General features: G+C 48.5%; 1 protein-coding gene across 5 annotated transcripts in view; it reads right to left on the reverse strand.

Annotated features, from left to right (window-relative positions):
- Nucleotides 1-211: 211 nt before the first annotated feature.
- Nucleotides 212-23,281, reverse strand: part of LOC139251262 (cell surface glycoprotein 1-like) — a 30,476-nt gene continuing 7,406 nt past the window's right edge. The window contains exons 4-7 of one of the 5 annotated variants that reach the window (XM_070873240.1): nucleotides 8,959-10,053; nucleotides 8,644-8,802; nucleotides 2,003-2,202; nucleotides 212-599 (exon numbers count right to left, since the gene is read on the reverse strand). In XM_070873240.1, coding sequence (XP_070729341.1) covers nucleotides 2,050-2,202; nucleotides 8,644-8,802; nucleotides 8,959-10,053 — 1,407 coding nt within the window. In that variant the 3' untranslated portion in view covers nucleotides 212-599; nucleotides 2,003-2,049. Of the gene's footprint in view, nucleotides 600-2,002; nucleotides 2,203-8,643; nucleotides 10,054-23,281 lie in introns of all 5 variants that reach the window. The other 4 variants (XM_070873239.1, XM_070873238.1, XM_070873235.1 and 1 more) reach the window with 4 other exon arrangements.

Below are 23,281 nucleotides of genomic sequence, written 5' to 3' on the forward strand. Positions count from 1 at the left end.
ATGAGCCCTTTGCTTGTCGGCCGCTGCATCTCCCATCCAGTCCTTCATGACAAAGCTTTGCTGAAGCCTCTCAATGAAATCGTCCCAGTCCTCACCAACACAGTACCGTTCCTCTGTGCTACAGGTGGCCATTCTCGTGGGGTCGTTGATTCCCGTTTCTCGTCACCACTGTAAAGTCCTTACACAATACCACAAATCCACACGAGGCACATTCTATGGACAAGGTCACTCTGTGACCTGCACCTTTATTCTCAGGACCAAGGAGTGATGCCCATGTGTGGGACCTCCCTTTATATACCTGGATGACCAGGTGAGGAGTGTCTCCCACAAGTTCACCCCGTGGTCAAGGTATGCATTTCTCAAATATATATAGTATTGCAGTGGTGTTACATTAAGGTTACATATATGACAGAAACTATCATGACCACCAGTATAATAAACTAGAGCATGAAGTACTAATAATTAATCATTAAACTATGTATAATTAAATGTGAAAAATAATGCTTTGAAATTAAACAGTTTAAGGCATGTAGAATTTTCTTCATGTTCACCACCTTTGCCCAGAGATCTTCATCCACTCTTCAGCTTTCTTACAGCATCTGTAATTTAATCAGCAACATTAATTCAGTGGGTCTTTCCAATACTTTCAGCTGAATGTCAGTTAACCATTTTTCTAGCGGATTTTGGTGAACATTCAGTGAGCTGAAAAGCCTTTCTCCGTAAAACGAGAGTCACTTTCTACATGTGTCCAAAGGGGCTGATGTTGGCAAGGAAATGAGTTTCCCACGGGATGTGTCACTTGCTCTTACTACAATCACCAAGCATGGATACATGGAGCCTTTTAACTCTGTTCACACACAGCTGCGTGAGTGAAGCAAGTTTAACAGAAATTGGGAGGATTTGTTTCATCCTCACACACAAATATTGATCGATCCTCCAATATGGGCAAATGCTGCTCACACTCCATCGCACTCGATGACTCTCACACCTGCACGGTACAGTCTTGCTCTAAGTTGGAAAAGCTCTCTTGGGATTATTGACTATTGGATTATGCAGGTCCTGTCCTCGGTTCTCTGCTGTCATTAAAAAGGATTTCAACATATTGTAAAATTTGCTCACAATACCAAATGTGGGTCCACAGGTACAGGTAAGGGAGACTCCTGAACATGTCCAATCATTGCAGGGCAACGATCAAACAATAAATGGAATTCTGAGCCACATCACTCAAACAGCAGAGTGTTAGTCAGGGAAAGTCGTGCTCAAGGCCTAATGGTCAGACCACACTTGGAGCACTGTGTCCAGCCCTGGTCACTGAGACACTGGTCAGACCACACTTGGAGTTCAGTGTCCAGCCCTGGTCACTGAGACACTGGTCCGACCACACTTGGAGTTCAGTGTCCAGCCCTGGTCACTGAGACACTGGTCAGACCACACTTGGAGTTCAGTGTCCAGCCCTGGTCACTGAGACACTGGTCAGACCACACTTGGAGCACTGTGTCCAGCCCTGGTCACTGAGACACTGGTCAGACCACACTTGGAGTTCAGTGTCCAGCCCTGGTCACTGAGACACGAGGCAGACATTCAAATCCTGAGGCAGTTTAGATAAAGAGTCTGATCCTGTTGTCAGAGAACTGAGTTATAAGGAAAGACTTTGGGCTTTTCAGCTTTGAAAGGAGGCATCAGAGAGGTGGCCTTACAGAAATATACAAGATCAAAATAGTACAGGAAGAATCAAATCCATAGACTTGATCAACATTTGAGGATGGGTTAGTTGGTTATATAGGAGGCTGAAGGAGAGCAGGATAGTGGGATTTGGGAACTGAGCCGGCAAATGGGATCAGGACCATTACTCGCTGGAGGATCCACACCAACACAGACCAGCTGGGTCCAACGGCCTGTTTACAGGTTGTAATTCTATGCAATATTGCGACCACAGAAATGGGACAAAATTAAGGAGAATTTACTCTTCAAAAAGTGACACATAATCTCTGGTGATACTTACTGAATCTGTGTTTTACTCTCTGCGGTTCATTCAGTCTTGCGATCTGTCTATCTGTCTGCACCAGTTTCAGAGCTCGATCCGTGCCTCCAACCATGAGATTTCCTTCTTCCCTTCCGACCACGTCTCCCCCGACCCCGGCTTTTTGCTTTTGAACCTTTTTTCCTCCTGCAACGCCAGTTTCTCCGTCCTCTGCGACGCTTCTAAATCAAATGGCATTATTTATATCTCAGTCCAGAAAACAGAATTTTCTTTTTATGTACATTTTTCTGGAATAGAACATTAATATTAAATATCTGAAGAATGGCCCTCTGACGAACCAATCAAGTCACATTTGCAGTTAAACCTGTCAATGCTCAGGTGCCCTCCCTCGGTTTAACTCTGCATCGGACAGAGGTGTGTCAGCGTGGCTCAGGACCGGAGCTTCTTCCTCGGAGTGCACCGATCCTCGGATCAATCCCCACGGCATGGGGTGGAGAGCTTTATCCAGCCCAAGGTTCAGTGCGGGACTGGGGGAGTGCTGCACTGTCGGTGGGGCTGGGGGAGGCTGCACTGTCGGTGGGGGAGTGCTGCACTGCCGGTGGCGCTGGGGGAGTGCTGCACTGTCGGTGGGGGAGTGCTGCACTGTCGCTGTCTGACCTAGATACAGTTTAAAAAGAGGCAGCTCGTGCAGAGCATGGAGTGCAACAGAACAGAGTGGCATTTGTGAGTTTGGTAAGTGGGTGAGTTTTAAGGGTTATTCTCTTGAAACCATTTGGAGGCTGGAGTAAATTGTTAGTGGCAATTGCCAGTAGTTTCTAAGTAAATAGCAGTTTAATTTAAAGGGGAAAATTTAAATAGTTGGGAATCTTTCAGGTTTAGGCAGAGAAAAACTCTCCAGTAGGAGGCAGTTAGCAGCTAGTTAAAACCAGTTCTGTAAACGACTGACCAGTAGTGAGTCATCTGACCTAGATACAGTTTAAAAAGAGGCAACTCGTTCAGAGCACGGAGTGCAGCAGCATAGAGTGGCATTTGTGAGTTTGGTAAGTGGGTGAGTTCGGGCAAGCGGGGGTGGCAGGTGCTGTTTTGTCTTGTTTTTCCTACCAGTGCTGACACTAGAGCAGCTGATAAGGAGTGCGAGAGTAGGAGACGGAGGCCCAGAGACCAACCCAACCAGTTGCAGACAAAGACAGAGGGTTGCGAAATTGAGAGGTGACGTCACAGCCAAGCTGGTAAATGGTTGGCTGTTCGACTGGTAAGTATAACTCTCTTTTAGACTGACTTTTAGATTGGTTTAATTGGCAGCGAACTACTGAGTAGCTGTTTGGTGTTTCAGTAAATTTTAGTAAGTAAATTAATTTAAGGGTTAACTCATGGCAGGAGAGCTCTGACCCATGTCTTGCTCCTCCTGTGCTATGTGGGAAGTCAGGGACGCTTCCAGTGTCCCTGACTACTATGTGTGCGGGAAGTGTGTCCAGCTGCAGCTCCTGACAGACCGCATGACGGCACTGGAGCTGCGGATGGACTCACTCTGGAGCATGCGCAATGCTGAGAATGTTGTGGATAGCGCATTTAGTGAGTTGGTCACACCGCAGGTAAGGGTTAGGACAGATAGTGAATGGGTGACCAAGAGACAAGGCAAGAGCAGGAAGGTAGTGCAGGAGTCCCCTGCGGTCATCTTCCTCCAAAACAGATATACCGTTTTGGATACTGTTGGGGGAGAAGACTTACCAGGGGAAGGCACCAGCAGCCAGGTTCATGGCACCATGGGTGGCTCTGCTGCACAGAAGAGTGAGAAAAAGAGTGGGAGAGCTATAGTGATAGGGGACTCTATTGTAAGGGGAATAGATAGGAGTTTCTGCGGCCACAGCCGAGACTCCAGGATGGTATGTTGCCTCCCTGGTGCAAGGGTCAAGGATGTCTCGGAGCGGCTGAAGAGCATTCTGGAGAGGGAGGGTGAACAGCCAGTTGTCGTGGTACATGTAGGTACCAACGATATAGGCAAGAACTGGGAAGAGGTCCTACAAGCTGAATTTAGGGAGCTAGGAGTTAAATTAAAAAGTAGGACCTCAAAGGTAGTAATCTCTGGATTGCTACCAGTGCCACGTGCTAATCAGAGTAGAGGGAGCAGGATAGTTAGAATAAATACGTGACTTGAGTAGTGGTGCAAGAGGGAGGGATTCAAATTCCTGGGACATTGGAACCAGTTTTGGGGGAAGTGGGACCTGTACAAAAGGGACGGTCTGCACTTGGGCAGGACCGGAACTGATGTCCTAGGAGTAACATTTGCTAATGCAGTTTGGGAGTGTTTGAACTAATATGGCAGGGGGATGGGAACCTATGCAGCGAGATAGGGTGTAATAATATGGAGTCAGAAACAGATGGTAGAAAGGTAAAAAGCAGTAGTGGAAGGCTGAGTAAACAAAGGCAAGAAACAAAAAGGGCCACACTACAGCATAATTCTAAAAGGACAAAGAGTGTTAAAAAAACAAGTCTGAAGGCTTTGTGTCTTAATGCAAGGAGTAGCCATAATAAGGTGGATGAATTAACTGTGCAAATAGATGTTAACAGATATGATGTGATTGGGATTACAGAGACGTGGCTCCAGGATGATCAGGGCTGGGAACTCAACATCCATGGGTATTCAACATTCAGGAAGGATAGAATAAAAGGAAAAGGAGGTGGGGTAGCATTGCTGGTTAAAGAGGAGATTAATCCAATAGTTAGGAAGGACATTAGCTTTGATGATGTGGAATCTATATGGGTAGAGCTGCAGAACACCAAAGGGCAAAAAACGTTAGTGGGACTTGTGTACAGACCTCCAAACAGTAGTAGTGATGTTGGGGAGAGCATCAAACAGGAAATTAGGGGTGCTTGCAATAAAGGTGCAGCAGTTATCATGGGTGACTTTAATATGCATATAGATTGGGCTAACCAAACTGGAAGCAATATGGTGGAGGAGGATTTCCTGGAGTGCATAAGGGATGGTTTTCTAGACCAATATGTCGAGGAACCAACTAGGGGGGAGGCCATCTTAGACTTGGTGTTGTGTAATGAGAGAGGATTAATTAGCAATCTCGCTGTGCGAGGCCCCTTGGGAAAGAGTGACCATAATATGGTGGAATTCTACATTAGGATGGAGAATGAAAGTTAATTCAGAGACCATGGTCCAGAACTTAAAGAAGGGTAACTTTGAAGGTATGGGGCGTGAATTGGCTAGGAGAGATTGGTGAATGATTCTTAAGGGGTTGACTGTGGATGGGCAATGGCAGACATTTAGAGACTGCATGGATAAACTACAACAATTGTACATCCCTGTCTGGCATAAAAATAAAAAAGGGAAGGTGGCTCAACCGTGGCTATCAAGGGAAATCAGGGATAGTATTAAAGCCAAGGAAGTGGCATACAAATTGGCCAGAAATAGCAGTGAACCTGGTGACTGGGAGAAATTTAGAACTCAGCAAAGGAGGACAAAGGGTTTGATTAGGGCAGGGAAAATCGAGTACGAGAGGAAGCTTGCAGGGAACATTAAGACGGACTGCAAAAGTTTCTTTAGATATGTAAAGAGAAAAAGGTTAGTAAAAACAAACGTAGGTCCCCTGCAGTCAGAATCAGGGGAAGTCATAACGGGGAACAAAGAAATAGCAGACAAATTGAACAAGTACTTTGGTTCGGTATTCACTAAGGAGGACACAAACAACCTTCTGGATATAAAAGGGGTCAGAGGGTCTAGTAAGAAGGAGGAACTGAGGGAAATCCTTATTAGTCGGGAAATTGTGTTGGGGAAATTGATGGGATTGAAGGCTGATAAATCCCCAGGGCCTGATGGACTGCATCCCAGAGTACTTAAGGAGGTGGCCTTGGAAATAACGGATGCATTGACAGAAATTTTCTAGCATTCCATAGACTCTAGATCAGTTCCTATGGAGTGGAGGGTAGCCAATGTAACCCCACTTTTTAAAAAAGGAGGGAGAGAGAAAACAGGGAATTATAGACCGGTCAGCCTGACATCAGTAGTGGGTAAAATGATGGAATCAATTATTAAGGATGTCATAGTAACGCATGTGGAAAGAGGTGACATGATTGGTCCAAGTCAGCATGGATTTGTGAAAGGGAAATCATGCTTGACAAATCTTCTGGAATTTTTTGAGGATGTTTCCAGTAGAGAGGACAAGGAAGAATCATTTGATGTGGTGTATTTGGACTTTCAGAAGGCTTTCGACAAGGTCCCACACAAGAGATTAATGTGCAAAGTTAAAGCACATGGGATTGGGGGTAGTGTGCTGACGTGGATTGAGAACTGGTTGTCAGACAGGAAGCAAAGAGTAGGAGTAAATGGGTACTTTTCCGAATGGCAGGCAGTGACTAGTGGGGTACCGCAAGGTTCTGTGCTGGGGCCCCAGCTGTTTACATTGTACATTAATGATTTAGACGAGGGGATTAAATGTAGTATCTCCAAATTTGCGGATGACACTAAGTTGGGTGGCAGTGTGAACTGCGAGGAGGATGCTATGAGGCTGCAGAGTGACTTGGATAGGTTAGGTGAGTGGGCAAATGCCTGGCAGATGAAGTATAATGTGGATAAATGTGAGGTTATCCACTTTGGTGATAAAAACAGAGAGACAGACTATTATCTGAATGGTGACAGATTAGAAAAGGGGAGGTGCAACGAGACCTGGGTGTCATGGTACATCAGTCATTGAAGGTTGGCATGCAGGTACAGCAGGTGGTTAAGAAAGCAAATGGCATGTTCGCCTTCATAGCAAGGGGATTTGAGTACAGGGTCAGGGAAGTGTTACTACAGTTGTACAGGGCCTTGGTGAGGCCACACCTGGAGTATTGTGTACAGTTTTGGTCTCCTAACTTGAGGAAGGACATTCTTGCTATTGAGGGAATGCAGCGAAGGTTCACCAGATTGATTCCCAGGATGGCGGGACTGACATATCAAGAAAGACTGAATCAACTGGGCTTGTATTCACTGGAGTTCAGAAGAATGAGAGGGGATCTCATAGAAACGTTTAAAATTCTGATGGGTTTAGACAGGTTAGTTGCAGGAAGAATGTTCCCAATGTTTGTGAAGTCCAGAACCAGGGGTCACAGTCTAAGGATAAGGGGTAAGCCATTTAGGACTGAGATGAGGAGAAACTTCTTCACCCAGAGAGTGGTGAACCTGTGGAATTCTCTACCACAGAAAGTTGTTGAGGCCAATTCACTAAATATATTCAAAAAGGAGTTAGATGTAGTCCTTACTACTAGGGGGATCAAGGGGTATGGCGAGAAAGCAGGAATGGGGTACTGAAGTTGCATGTTCAGCCATGAACTTATTGAATGGTGGTGCAGGCTCGAAGGGTCGAATGGCCTACTCCTGCACCTATTTTCTATGTTTCTATGGTGCTGGGGGGAGTGCTGCACTGTCGGTGGTGCTGGGGGAGTGCTGCACTGTCGGTGGTGCTGGGGGAGTGCTGCACTGTCGGTGGGGCTGGGAGAGTGGGTAAATACCGCAATCTTGCCCATGTGCATGCCCTGGCTTCCGAAATGTGGAGGATCTGTTGAGCTGGAGCGTGACCAATCGGAAAATCCGGTTTTCAGTGTATGCACGTTGTGCGCTGAAAACCAGCTTTTGCGATGCCTTCTCGGGTCCGTACACACCTCGTATGGACCCTGCGCACACCCCACCCTGTACGCACCCCGTAAGCACCCCACGCACACCCTGTACGCATCACGTACGCACCCCACGCACACCCTGTACGCACCCTGTACGCATCATGTATGCGCCCCACGCACACCCTGTACGCATCACGTACGCACCCCACGGACACCCTGTACGCACACCCTGTACGCACCCCATACGCACCCCATGCGGACCTGGGGAAGCTGGGATTTCAGGCAATTGTATGTCTCAGTGAGCAGAAATTAAAAAACGCTTTAAATTTTGAAAAAACAAAATAAGTTTAGATCCTGTTGTGTGTTAAACTTTAGGCTTAAATTTATAGCCTGTTCAGAAAGGCCATGGATTCAAAAACTTTCCATGAGCTTCCGTTGTGTATGGGCCAGAGCTATATTGTGGGGGAGTGTGAAATTATACACTTCGGGAGGAAGAATGGAAAAGCAGAATCTATTTTAAAAGGTGAGAGACTGGTAAATGTTGGTGTTCAGAGAGATTTGGGTGTCCTTGTACACCAATCATAGAAAGTTAATATGTGGGTACAGCAGCAATCAGGACGGCAAATGGTATGTTGCCCTTTATACAAGGGGGTTGGAGTATAGGGGTAAGGAAGTCTGGCTGCAATTATGTAGGGCTTGATGACATCACACCTGGAGTACTGTGTACACTCTCCTTCCTGAGGGAAAACTCGCCTTAGAGGGCGTGCAACAAAGGTTCATCAGATTGATTGCTGGGATGAGAGGGCTGATTTATGACGAGATATTGAGTAGATTGGGCCTATATTATCCCGAGTTTAGAAGAATGAGAGATACTGTCAGCAACACATATAAAATTCATGGAGGGCTTGAAAGTGTAGATGCTGAGAGGTTGTTTACCCTGTCTGGAGAGTCCAGAACCAGGGGTCTTTCGCTGTACTTGGCGTATTGTTTCGCACAGGGGTTCAGGACTTTGTACGCCATTGTTTCAGTTAGCATCAATTTAAAATATATCTGTGATATACCCTTACTCTGCATCTCTCGGATGATTCACTGCTTTCTGATGATGATGATGATGATGATGATGACGACGACGATGATGATCTCGTTGTTGTCGTTGTTGATGCGTCAGTTGTTGTTGGTGCACCAGTTGTTGTTGGTGCGTCAGTTGTTGTTGGTGCGTCTGTTGGTGCGCCAGTTGTTGTTGGTGCATCTGTTGTTGGTGCGACAGTTGTTGTAGGTGCGTCAGTTGTTGTTGGTGCGACAGTTGTTGTTGGTGCGACAGTTGTTGTTGGTGCGACAGTTGTCGTTGGTGCGACAGTTGTTGTAGGTACATCAGTTGTTGTTGGTGCGTCAGTTGTTGTTGGTGCGTCAGTTGTTGTAGGTGCGTCAGTTGTTGTAGGTGCGTCAGTTGTTGTTGGTGCGTCAGTTGTCGTAGGTGCGTCAGTTGTTGTTGGTGCGTCAGTTGTTGTTGGTGCGTCAGTTGTCGTAGGTGCGTCAGTTGTTGTTGGTGCGACAGTTGTTGTAGGTACATCAGTTGTTGTTGGTGCGTCAGTTGTTGTTGGTGCGCCAGTTGTTGTTGGTGCGTCAGTTGTTGTTGGTGCACCAGTTGTTGTAGGTGCGTCAGTTGTTGTTGGTGCATCAGTTGTTGTTGGTGCACCAGTTGTCGTTGGTGCGTCAGTTGTTGTAGGTGCGTCAGTTGTTGTTGGTGCATCAGTTGTTGTTGGTGCGTCAGTTGTTGTTGGTGCGTCAGTCGTTGTTGGTGCGTCAGTCGTTGTTGGTGCGTCAGTCGTTGTTGGTGCGTCAGTCGTTGTAGGTGCGTCAGTTGTTGTTGGTGCATCAGTTGTTGTAGGTGCATCAGTTGTTGTTGGTGCGTCAGTTGTTGTTGGTGCGTCAGTTGTTGTTGGTGCGTCAGTTGTCGTAGGTGCGTCAGTTGTTGTTGGTGCGACAGTTGTTGTAGGTACATCAGTTGTTGTTGGTGCGTCAGTTGTTGTTGGTGCGCCAGTTGTTGTTGGTGCGTCAGTTGTTGTTGGTGCACCAGTTGTTGTAGGTGCGTCAGTTGTTGTTGGTGCATCAGTTGTTGTTGGTGCACCAGTTGTCGTTGGTGCGTCAGTTGTTGTAGGTGCGTCAGTTGTTGTTGGTGCATCAGTTGTTGTTGGTGCGTCAGTTGTTGTTGGTGCGTCAGTCGTTGTTGGTGCGTCAGTCGTTGTTGGTGCGTCAGTCGTTGTTGGTGCGTCAGTCGTTGTAGGTGCGTCAGTTGTTGTTGGTGCATCAGTTGTTGTAGGTGCATCAGTTGTTGTTGGTGCACCAGTTGTTGTTGGTGCATCAGTTGTTGGTGCGACAGTTGTTGTTAAGGATGTGTTCACACATGTCACGACAACAGTGGTGATCACGTCACTTTGAAATGTGACCTGGCTGGTGCAAGTAGCAGTTGCCTACAGATAGAAAGGTTGATATTGTGATTCAGTAACAGAGTACCACACCAGGCACAGTGTGTAATAGTGAGTGGGCATCGACAGTGGAATATTTAACTAATGGCCACGTGCCTGAGTGGCCAATACTGTAAACATCAAGGGGTTTTATTAAGACAGGATACTGTTTGATGATCAGGGTAATGTTGCATTACACATTAATGTGATGTTGTGATAGTCCCACAGTGAGGGAGACCTTACAAGGGGCTCAGTGTCGGAGACCCAATCCTCGTTATTCCTTTGCTGCTCCCTGAGCTGCACTGCCACATCCAGGATTATCCGTCGAGAGGGACGGAGGGGCTCCCAAAACAAATGGTAGATTAGAGACAGGACTCTGTGCCCTGCCATGTTTCCGACCATTAACACCTTACCAACACTGGGCGTCAGCAAGGCTGTTGCCTTCTGATATCCAGCATTTCTAAAGCAGTGGATGGGGGAGGGTGAACAATGACAGAGCTGCCTTGCTTAATGGAACTGATCACTGAACCCATCAGAAAAGCGAGGCCACTGACAGAGCTGGATTGGGGACTCAGATTTGTTGCAGCAAAATCCTGAAGCTCTGCAGAGAAATTATAATTCTGATATTTCCTGAAATATGTCTTTCTTTGTTGTACCCCACCCCCCTTACTGTCACACCGTGCATTCTGTACCCCTCCCCTCTCACACCATGCCCTGTACCCCTCCCCCTCACACCATGCCCTGTACCCCTCCCCTCTCACACCATGCCCTGTACCCCTCCCCCTCACACCATGCCCTGTACCCCTCCCCCCTCACACCATGCCCTGTACCCCTCCCTCTCACACCATGCCCTGTACCCCTCCCCCTCACACCATGCCCTGTACCCTTCCCCCTCACACCATGCCCTGTAACCTTCCCCCTCACACCATGCCCTGTACCCCTCCCCCTCACACCATGCCCTGTACCCATCCCCCTCACACCATGACCTTTACCCCTCCCCCTCACGCCATGCCCTGTACCCCTCCCCTCTCACATCAAGCCCTGTACCCCTCCCCTCCCACATCATGTACCCTGTACCCTTCCCCTCCCTTCTCACACCATGCCCTGTACCCCTTTCGTCTAACACCATAAGAACATAAGAAATAGGAGCAGGAGTCAGCCATTCGGCCCCTCGCGCCTGCTCTGCCATTTAATAAGATCATGGCTGATCTAATCTTGGGCTCAACTCCACTTCCCTGCCCGCTCCCCATCACCCTTCAATCTCTTAAGTTCAAAAATCTGTCTGTCTCCACCTTAAATATATTCAATGTCCCAGCCTCCACAGCTCTCTGGGGCAGAGAATTCCACAGATTTACAACCCTCTGAGAAGAAATTACTCCTCATCTGAGTTCTAAATGGGCGACCCCTTATTCTGACACTATGCCCCCTAGTTCGAGGTTGCCCTTTGAGTGGAAAGATCCTCTCTGCATCCACTTTCTCGATCCCCCTCAGTATCTTATACGTTTCGATAAGATCACCTCTCATTCTTCTAAACTCCAATGAGTATAGGCCCAACCTGCTCAACCTTTCCTCATAAGTCAACCCCTTCATCTCAGGAGCCAACCGAGTGAACCTTCTCTGAATAGCCTCCAATGCAAGTCTATCCTTCCTTAAATACGGAGACCAAAACTGTACGCAGTACTCCAGGTGTGGTCTCACCAATACCCTGTACAGTTGTAGCAGGACTTCTCTGCTTTTATACTCTATCCCCCTTGCAATAAAGGCCAACATTCCAGTTGCCTTCCTGATCACTTGCTGTACCTGCATACTAACTTTTTGGGGTGGATACTGCCCCCCCCGCCTGAAACGGGGTGCATGCTCCCTGTTTGAATGGCTTTTAACTGCAGCTGCAGTTCAGGTCGCCTCTTGAGTGAAATTCTGCTCTTTGTTGTTTTTTTCCCTTGGATCCGGAAGTCACTATTAATGGGGGCGGTGACAACAGCCGAGGGGCGGAAGTGGGGAGCGGTGCGGAGTGACCGCCGCGATGATGTCATCACGGCGCCGCGTCATCACAGCTCGCCCCTTCACTTAAAGGGGAGAGCCTCCGCCATTTTAAAACTTCCGCCCACTGAGGCACCAGGGAGGGTTTCAGCCAGGCCAGCGGCCTGGCCCCCAAAAAGGGGGTGTGTGCCAGGCTGCCTGTTGGTGGCCGGCCGAACCCAGGGGCATAATTGTCGGGTTGATAAAAAAACATGGCAGCAGCGGCAGTGTGCCCTCCCCTTTAAGGGAAGCCCCACTGCCATTGCCAAAGGGACAGCCTCACTGGACCACCGGAAGATTTTCAGAGGGGAATGTCACTATCGCAGGGAGGGCGGTGTCAGATCAGCGGGGCCATGGTGATGACACGCTTTGCACGGATCGGCAGCAGTGAAGCGGTGGGATAGGGACGATCAGGGCACTGCCGGGAGCCGGGAAAGTTCGGCAGGGCAATGGGGATATCAGCAGCCATTCCGGGAAAAGTCGGCAGTCACTCCACTCCGCAGCCTGGCCGCCGATTTGTGGTGGTAACAGGGCTTAAGGACGGGGCAATTTTGGCACTTTGTGTTTCACGCACAAGGACCCCCAGGTCTTCTGTGCTGCAGCAGTTTGTAATCTCTCTCCATTTAAAAAATAATTTGCTTTTTTATTTTTCCTGCCAAAGTGGATAACCTCACACTTTCCCAAATTATACTCCATCTGCCAAATGCCTGCCCACTCACTTAGCCTGTCTATATCCCTTTGCAGATTCTTTGTGTCCTCCTCACAACTTGCTTTCCCTCCCATCTTTGTATCATCAACAAACTTAGCTACATTACACTCGGTCCCTTCATCCAAGTCATTAACATAGATTGTAAATAGTTGCGGCCCCAGCACTGATCCCTGTGGCACCCCACTAGTTACTGTTTACCAACCGGAAAATGATCCATTTTTCCCAACTCTCTGTTCTCTGTTAGTTAGCCAATTCTCTATCCATGGTAATATATTACCCCCAACCGTGAGCTTTTATCTTGTGCAGTAACCTTTTACGTGGCACCTTATCGAATGCCTTCTGGAAATCCAAATACACCACATCCACTGGTTCCCCCTTATCCACCCTGCTCGTTACATCCTCAAAGAACTCCAGCAAATTTGTCAAACATGACTTCCCTTTCATATAGCTATGCTGACTCTGCTCGACTGAATTATGCTTTTCCAAATGTTCTGCTACTACTTCCTTAATGATGCACATCCAAAAAGAACTCCAGCAACACAAAAGCAAAATACTGCGGATGCTGGAATCTGAAATAAAAACGGAAAATGCTGGACATCTCAGCGGGTCAGGCAGCAGCTGTGGAGAGAGAACCTGATTCACTGTCATGTATCCTACATGGCCACTCATGGTACTATTACAAGGTGTGCCACCAGAGGGCGCAGCAGAGAGAGACCTGTAGGTTACCTGTACAGGTGTGCCTGGCCGAGTATAAAAGGCAGGCCACCAGGTGTGATCCTCACTCTGGAGTTAACTAATAAAGGACTACGGTCACTACAGTTCAAGTACAGCACATTGCCTCATGGAGTCATTATTGGAGCATCTAAGGACACAACAACTGGCGACGAGATTATGAACTTTCACACGAAAATGGCTACCCTTGGTACGTTGCAGCAGTTCACCGATGGTGATGATTGGGATGCCTTTATGGAGAGGCTCGACCATTTCTTCACAGCAAGTGACCTGGCAGGAGGCGGCCCGGCCACACTGGCCGATAAGTGCAGAGCTAACCAGTTGTGGGCCCACCGTCTGTGGCCTCGTCAGGGACTTGCTGGCACCAGCGAAGACAACAGCCAAGTCATACAAGGAGCTCGTAACACTGATCCATGAGCAACTCAAGCCCAAGGAGAGCATCCTCACAGCCAGACACCGGTTCTACACCCACCGACGGCCCGAAGGCAGGAAATCGCGAAATACGCCGCAGGCCTCAGGAGGCTGGTGGCACCGTGTGATTTCGGTAATCACTTCACCCAAGCGCTGCGGGACATTTTTGTCATTGGAATCGGCCATGAGGGCCTTTTTCATAAGCTACCGTCGACAGATACCACAGTCACACTGCAGAAGGCCATCTCTGTGAGCCAGGCCTTCATGACCTCGACCTGCGGCTCTAGGCAGATGTCTCACCCTCAGGACTCAAACCCGGCAGGTACTGTGCACAGAGTGGCGTCTTTTAGACGCAGGGAAGAGAGAACAGGCTCCAGAGTCCCTTAACAGAGAGTCCGCCGAGGGGGGCTAATCGAGTAGCTCCATGCTGACATTGTGGAGGGAATCACAGGAGTCACCAGTGCTGCTTTAAAGACTATGTATGCAAGGGCTGCAGCACAAAGGGCCATCTCCAGCAAATGTGTAAGAGAAATATGACTCAGTGTGTTGATGAAGAGTTTGCAGATGGCCATGAATCCAGCGTGGATTATGAAACAATAGTCAGAGAGGCAGCTCAGCCCCACGATGGGGTATATAGCATGTTTACCTGCACCATCGTGTGTTCCCCGTTGAGGATGGAAGTCGAGGTAGACGGCGTTCCAGTCTTCATGGAAGTGGACACGGGGGCGAGCCAGTCAGTAATGAATCAAGAAGCCTTTGAGAGGCTATGGGACAATCAAGCTGAACGACCCAAGTTGGCCCCGGTTCAGGAGAAGCTGCACACCTACACCGATGAACTTATCCCAGTAGTGCGAATGTAGAGGTACTCCATGATGGCGCGGTGCACAAGTTACCTCTGTGGATTATTGCAGGTGATGGACCAACGTTGCTCAGCTGAAGGTGGATGGAGAAGACTTCACCCCTCCAGCGATCGACGTCCTCCGCGCTCAGAGGCAAAGCAAGCCCCCACCTGAGGGTGGACCCAGCACCAGAGAGCAGACCAGCACAGCACCCGAGGTACAGACCGCTCAGCACGACTGCGTGGAGATGATCCAGCTGAGACGACTCGAACGCACCTCCCAGGCTCCAGTGGCAGGACTCCAGAGGAAGAAAATAGGATCCAGAGGTGACTTCCCAGCTACAGTGGCAGAACCCGGGGAGAAGAGGATCACCGCAGTCGACATCGTGGATGGAGGAAAGATGGCGCCCAAACCACGAGATGATGCACTGAAGAAAAAGATGGCGATGGCCAGACCACAAGGTGCAGCGCTGATGGAGCAACACGTGGTACCAAACGGAGAAGAGGATTGGGGTAAAGATAGCAAGGCTCTCTTAAAGGAGGCCTGCAACCCACCACACTTAAAGGGCCAGTTCCACATTCTCAATCAATGTAATAGCAACTGTGAGTTAGAGACAAAATGTGTAACTTTTGATCAGAGTTGTGTACATGCAACTGGCGAGGAAAAGTCACTTGATCGAGATCGGAGCTACAGAGTATCCACCATAAGTAATGAAAAGTTGTGTAATGTAGGATTTCAACTGCATGCAGCCAATGCAGCGGGCAGACGCCCATCGGGAGCACACAGGTCCAGCGAGCTACCCAATGTAGTAGCCTGCGTCCCTGGGACCAGAGTGATGCACCATGGAGTGTGGCCACAAGCAGCCAATACACACAAGCTGCAGAGCAAGCGATCTCAGCAGGGCAATGGGCACCGGTATCTATACCCTGCCCCTGATCGGCTCCACCTCTCAGGCACCCGATGGCACCAACCGCCACGAGCCTGAAAGAGCAAACCGTGCTAAGGCACAGCCCCCAGACCCCATCGCCACCAAGGCCATACCCGGAAACGAAGGGTCACTCGCTACAGTTCTCCCAAAAAGGGACCAGGACCAGCCAGGATCCCAAACCAAACAACGCCCAGGCCAGCGAGTTAGCAGTTCCCTGTGCACTGCTAGACGACAGCTCCTTAGGGAGCAGCAGTGACCCAGGGTTCAAGGACAGGGTGGTCACGGGCATCTGCGAACCTGCCCAATGCTAGGAACCATGGCAACAGCCCCAAGAGCAGGCAACTTGAGCCAACCGGGCTCCCACTGCCAACCCTGGGCACCACGCCACCACCAGACTGCAGGAACACCATCCAGCAGTTCAGGAACTAGTTTGTCCTTACACACCGGTCAACGATCCCCAGTTCGCATCGACAATGGATCTCACCAGTCTAACGTACCGGTCTCACAATGAACCACAAATGAATGCAAACTTGTTTTTCTGAACTTGAATGCATATGAACGCACTGAGCCTCCGGCATAACCTATATGTGGGAGGGGGAGAATGGAGTGGTCAGGGACACACACTCACAGCAACCACCAGCACTCTACTGCAACAACCACTCACCCAAGATAGAAACGACCCGCCAAGGGTCAACCTGATAGAGCTAAGTCCAGAGCACAGTCAATGCACAGGCGAGTTGCACTAAAGGCTTGGGGGAGAGTGATGTCATGTATCCAACATGGCTACTGTTTGTACTATTACAAGGTGTGCCACCAGAGGGCGCAGCAGTGGGAGACCTGTAGGTTACCTGTACAGGTGTGCCTGGCCTCGTATAAAAGGCAGGCCACCAGGTGTGATCCTCACTCTGGAGTTAACTAATAAAGGACTAAGGTCACTACAGTTCAAGTACAACATAGTGCCTTGTGGAGTCATTATTAGAGCATCTAAGGACACAACAACACTGCAGATGCTGGAATCTGAAATACAAACAGAAGATGCTGGAAATCTCAGCAGGTCAGGCAGCATCTGTGGAGAGAGAAACAGAGTTAATGTTTCGGGTCGATGGCCCTTCGTCAGAACAGCTGATGTTCGGAAACAACAGATTCTTAAGCACTGAAAGGGGGAGGGGAGGAAAGAAGAAAAGGGAAGGTCTGTGATAGGGTGGAAGCAGGAGAGATTAGAGACACAACAGGGACGATGGGCCGACTTGAAATGGTAATGCCAGGAGTTAGACAAACATTAGTCGAGATCGGGTGTGAATGGCAGGATAATGACCAACTGCCATGGGAGACAAAGAGAAATAAAAGATAAGCTCGAGGGGGGGAGGCGGGGTACAGAGCTGAAGATGGGCAGCAGTTATGCTTTGAAATTGTTGAACTCGATGTTGAGGCCAGAGGCTGTAAAGTGCCTAATTGAAAGAACATAAGAACATAAGAATTAGGAACAGGAGTAGGCCATTTAGCCCCTCGAGCCTGCTCCGCCATTCAACAAGATCATGGCTGATCTGGCCGTGGACTCAGCTCCACTTACCCGCCCGCTCTCCATAACCCTTAATTCCCTTATTGGTTAAAAATCTATTTATCTGTGACTTGAATACATTCAATGAGCTAGCCTCAACTGCTTCCTTGGGCAGAGAATTCCACAGATTCACAATCCTCTGGGAGAAGAAATTCCTTCTCAACTCGGTTTTAAATTGGCTCCCCTGTATTTTGAGGCTGTGCCCCCTAGTTCTAGTCTCCCCGACCAGTGGAAACAACCTCTCTGCCTCTATCTTGTCTATCCCTTTCATTATTTTAAATATTTCTATAAGATCACCCCGCATCCTTCTGAACTCCAACGAGTAAAGACCCAGTCTACTCAATCTATTATCATAAGGTAATCCCTCATCTCCGGAATCAGCCGAGTGAATCGTCTCTGTACCCCCTCCAAAGCCAGTATATCCTTCCTTAAGTAAGGTGACCAAAACTGCACACAGTACTCCAGGTGCAGCCTCACCAATACCCTGTACAGTTGCAGCAGAACCTCCCTGCTTTTGTACTCCATCCCTCTCGCAATGAAGGCCAACATTGCATTCGCCTTCCTGAAAGATGAGATGCTGTTCCTCGTGCTTGCGTTGAGTTTCATTGGAACAGTGCAGGAGGCCGAGGACAGAGAGGTCAGAGTGGAAGTGGAGAGGGGAATTAAAGTGACAGGCGACCGGAAGCTCGGGGTCACACTTACAGACTGAACGGAGGTGTTCCGCAAAGCGGTCACCCAATCTGCGTTTGGTCTCCCCAATGGAGAGGAGACCGCATCGTGAGCAGCGAATACAGTATACTACATTGAGAGAAGTACAGGTAAATCGCTGTTTCACCTGGAAGGAGTGTTTGGGGCCCTGGACAGTGGGAAGGGAGGAGGTAAAAGGGCAGGTGTTGCATCCTGTGTTTGCACGGGAAGGTGCCGTGGGAAGGGGAGGGGGTGCTGGGGGTGACTGCGGAATGGACCAGAGTGTCGCAGAGGGAGCGGTCCCTTCGGAATGCTGAGAGTGAAGGGGAGGGGAAGATGTGATTGGTGGTGGGATCATGCTGGGCGTGGCGGAAATTGACTGTGGAGGCTGATGGGATGAAAGGTGAGGACATGGGGAACCCTGAGAGGGTTCTGAGAGGGAGGGGAAGGGGTGAGAGCTGAGGTGCGGGAAATAGAACGAACACGGTTGAGGGCCATGTTAATCACGGTGGAGGGGAATCCTTGGTTGAGGAAAAAGGAAGACATATTAGAGGCACTAGTGTCAAAGATGGCGTCATCAGAGCAGATGTGATGGAGACGGAGAAACTGAAAGAATGGAATGGAGTCCTTACAGGATGTGGGTTTGGAGGAAGTGTAGTCCAGGCAGCTGTGGGAGTCAGTGGGCTTATAGTGGATACTGGTCGAAAGCATATCTCCAGAGATGGAGACAGAGAAGTCGAGGAAGGGAAGGGAAGAGTTGGAGTGGGACCATGTGAAGATGAGGGAAGGGTGGAAATTGGATGCAAAGTGAATGAAATTTTCTAGTTCAGGGAGAGAGCAGGAAATGGCACCGATACACAGAAACATAGAAAATAGAGCAGGAGTAGGCCATTCGGCCCTTCGAGCCTGCACCGCCATTCAATAAGATCATGGCTGATCCTCTATCTCAACACCATATTCCCACTTTCTCCCCATAACCCTTGATACGTTTTGTATCTAGAAATCTATCTATCTCCTTCTTAAATATATTCAGTGATTTGGCCTCCACAGCTTTCTGTGGTAAAGGCTGTGGAGGTCAAGTCACTGAATATATTTAATATAGTTTTCAGTGTACCTAGAAAGGAGGTGAGGGAGGGGACCTGAGTAGGACTGGAACAAAGAATGTTCCACATATCCCACGAAAAGGCAGGCATAGCTAGGACCCATGCGGGTTCCCATAGCAACACCTTTAATTTGGAGAGATGTGAGAACAAGTTCAGCCAGGCAGAGGAGGTTGGGGGATGGGGACTGGTTGGGCCTCTGCTCGAAGAAGAAGCGGAGTGCCCTCAGGCCATCCCAGTGGGGGATGGAAGTGTCGAGGGATTGGGCGTCCATGGTGAAAAGGAGACGGTTAGGGCCGGGAAACTGGAAACTGTTAAAGTGACGGAGGGCGTCGGAGGAGTCGCGGATGTGGGAAGAAAGTGGACGAGGAGAAAAAAGAGTCGAGTGAGGTCGAAACTCGAGAAAATTTATCAAACATGATTTCCCTTCATAAAACCATGCTGACTCTGCCTGACTGAATTATGTTTTTCCAAATGTCCCACTACTGCTTCCTTAATAATGGACTCCAACATTTTCCCAACCACAGATGTTAGGCTAACTGTTTCCTGCTTTCTGTCTCCCTCCTTTTTTAAATAGGGGCATTACATTTGCAGTTTTCCAATTTGTTGAATTTTGGTAGAATATAACCAATGGATCCACTATCTCTGCATCCACCTCTTTTAAGACCCTAGGATGTAGGCCATCAGGTCCAGGGGACTTGTCCACCTTTAGTCCCATTATTTTACTGAGTACTTTTTCTTTAGTGATAGTGATTGTTTTAAGTGTCCCTTCCCTATAGCCCCTTGATTATCTATTATTGGGATCTTTTTAGTGTCTTCTACCATGAAGACCGATACAAAATATTTGTTCAAAGTCTCTGCCATTTCCCTGTTCCCCAATATTAATTCCCCAGTCTCATTTATTTAGCTACTCTCTTCCTTTTTATATATCTCTAGAAGCGCTTACTGTCTGTTTTTATATTTCTTGCTAGTTTACTCTCATAATCCATCTTCTCTCTCTTTATTATTTTTTAGTCGACCTTTGCTGGTTATTGAAAACCTTCCCAATCCTCTGGCCTCCCACTGATCTTCGCAACATTGTATGCCATTGTTTACAATTTGATCCCATCCTTAACTTCCTCAGTTAGCCACGGATGGGTTTCCCTTCTCTTAAAGTCTTGCCACGGATGGGTTTCCCTTCTCTTAAAGTCTTGCCACGGATGGGTTTCCCTTCTCTTAAAGTCTTTCCTTCTCACTGGAATATATTTTTGTTGAGTGTTATGAAATATCTCCTTAAATGTCTGCCAATGCTCATCAGCAGTCTTACACTTGAATCTATTTCCCCAGTTGGAGCGATGACGCAGCCCTGTTTGACCCCGGTCCGGACGTGGATTGGGTCTGTAATGGATCCATTGGTAAGGATCACGGCCTGCATGTCATCGTGAAACAGGCGAAGGATGTTGACAAACTTTTGGGGGCATCCGAAATGGAGGAGGACGCTCCATAGACCCTCAAGGTTGATGGTGTCAAAGGCCTTTGTAAGATCGAAAAAGGCCATGTATAAGGGCTGGTGCTGCTCCCTACATTTTTCCTGCAGCTGTCACGCTGCAAAGATCATGTCCGTTGTGCCCCATAGGGGACGAAATCCGCATTGTGATTCCGGGAGGAGCTCCTCAGCCACAGGGAGAAGACGATTGGGGAGAACTCTAGTGACAATTTCCCAGTGGCTGATAGCAGGGAGATTCCCTTGTAGTTGCCACAGTCGGACTTGTCCCCTTTTAAAAAAATGGTCACAATCACTGCTCCAACCCTCATCTCAATCTTCCTCGCTGCCATGCTCCATCTCACAATCAACAAGCTCCCCACTGGAGTGGAACTAAACTACAGAACCAGTGGGAAGCTGTTTAATCTACGCTGCCTCCAGGCCAGGTCCAAGATCACCCCAACCTCTGTCGTTGAGCTACAGTACGCGGACGACACCTGCGTCTGCGCACATTCTGAGGCTGAACTCCAGGACATAGTCGATGTATTCACTGAGGCATATGAAAGCATGGGCCTTACGCTTAACATCCGTAAGACAAAGGTCCTCCACCAGCCTGTCCTCGCCACACAGCACTGCCCCCCAATCATCAAGATCCACGGTGCGGCCCTCGACAACGTGGACCATTTCCCAAACCTCGGGAGCCTCTTATCAACAAAGGCAGACATTGATGCGGAGATTCAACATCGCCTCCAGTGCATAGTGCAGCCTTCGGCCATCTGAGGAAAAGAGTGTTTGAAGACCAGGCCCTCAAATCTACCACCGGGCTCATGGTCTACAGGGCTGTAGTAATACCCGCCCTCCTGTATGGATTTGAGGCATGGACAATGTACAATAGACACCTCAAGTTGCTGGAGATATATCACCAACGATGTCTCCGCAAGATCCTGCAAATCCCCTGGGAGGACAGGTGCAATAACATCAGTGTCCTCGTCCAGGCTAACATTCCCATTATTGAAGCACTGACCACACTCGATCAGCTCCGCTGGGCAGGCCACATAGTTCGCATGCCAGAAACGAGACTCCCTAAGCAAATGCTTTATGTGGAGCTCCTTCATGGTAAACGAGCCAAAGGTGGGCAGCGGAAACATTATAAGGACACCCTCAAAGCCCCCCTGGTAAAGTACGACATCCCCACTGACACCTGGGAGACCCTGGCCACAGACCGCCCGAAGTGGAGAAAGTGCATCCGGGAAGGCGCTGAGCTCTTCGAGTCTCAACGCAAAGAGCGTGAAGAGGTCAAGCGCAGGCAGCGGAAGGAGTGCGCGGCAAACCAGCCCCACCCACCCCTTCCCTCAACGAATGTCTGTCCCACCTGTAACAGAGTCTGTGGCTCTCGTCTCAAACTGTTCAACCACCAGAGAACTCACTTTGGGAGTGGAAGCAAGTCTTCCTTGATTCCGAGGGATTGCCTATGATGATTTTCCCAGTCCACTTTAGCCAACTCTGCCCTCAGACCTTTGTAGTCGCCTTTATTTAAGCTTCGGACACTGGCTTGGAACCCAACTTTCTCATCCTCCAACTGAATTTGAAATTCAACCATGTTATGATCACTCATTCCTAGAAGATCCTTTACTATGAGATAATTTATTAATCCTGTCTCATTACACAGTACCAGATCAAAGATAGCCTGCTCCCTGGTTGGTTCCGCAACGTACTGCTCAAGGAAACTATCCCGGATACACACTATCAACGCTTCCACAAGGCTACCTTGGCCAATTTGATTTGTCCAATCAACATGAAACTTAAAATCGCCCATGATTGTTTCTGTACCATTCTTACAAGCCTCCATTATTTCTTTATTTATAATTTATCCAACAGTGTAGCTACTGTTAGGGGGCTTATAGACTTACGCCCACCAGTGACTTCTTCAACTTATTATTCCTTATCTCCATTCAAACTGATTCTACATCTTGATCTTCTGAGCCAATATCATTTCTCACTACTGCACTGATCTCATTCCATTATGACATTATTTGGCAGAATTATTAAATATTTGACTCTGTGCCATAGATTTGATGTAACAGAGCTCCATTACCAGCACCCATTCTGCTTAAAGCCTTTGATGAAGATGTGACAATCAGTCACTCAGAATCACTTAATATTCACAGAGCAGAATCAGGCAGCTCAATGTTGTGCCTTCTCTGTGGGATTGTGTACCAGCATTTGACTAGTGGGGTGCTCAGTGCTGGGACCCCAGCTATTTACAATATACATTGACGATTTGGATGAGGGAATTGAGTGTAATATCACCAAGTTTGCAGATGACACTATGCTGGGTGACGGTGTGAGCTGTGAGGAGGACGCTAAGAGGCTGCAGGGTGACTTGGACAGGTTAGGTGAGTGGGCAAATGCATGGCAGATGCAGTATAATGTGGATAAATGTGAGGTTATCCACTTTGGGGGCAAAAACACGAAGGCAGAATATTATCTGAATGGCGGCAGATTAGGAAAAGGGAAAGTGCAACGAGACCTGGGTGTCATGGTACATTAGTCATTGAAAGCTGACATGCATGTACAGCAGGTGGTGAAGAAGGCAAATGGTATGTTGGCCTTCATAGCTAGGGGATTTGAATATAAGAGCAGGGAGATCTTACTGCAGTTGTACAGGGCCTTAGTGAGACCTCACCTGGAATATTGTGTTCAGTTTTGGTCTCCTAATCTGAGGAAGGACGTTCTTGCTATTGAGGGAGTGCAGCGAAGGTTCACCAGACTGATTCCTGGGATAGCAG

This window comes from Pristiophorus japonicus, chromosome 2 (assembly GCF_044704955.1).
Source record: "Pristiophorus japonicus isolate sPriJap1 chromosome 2, sPriJap1.hap1, whole genome shotgun sequence".
Taxonomy (NCBI): Eukaryota; Metazoa; Chordata; class Chondrichthyes; family Pristiophoridae; genus Pristiophorus; species Pristiophorus japonicus.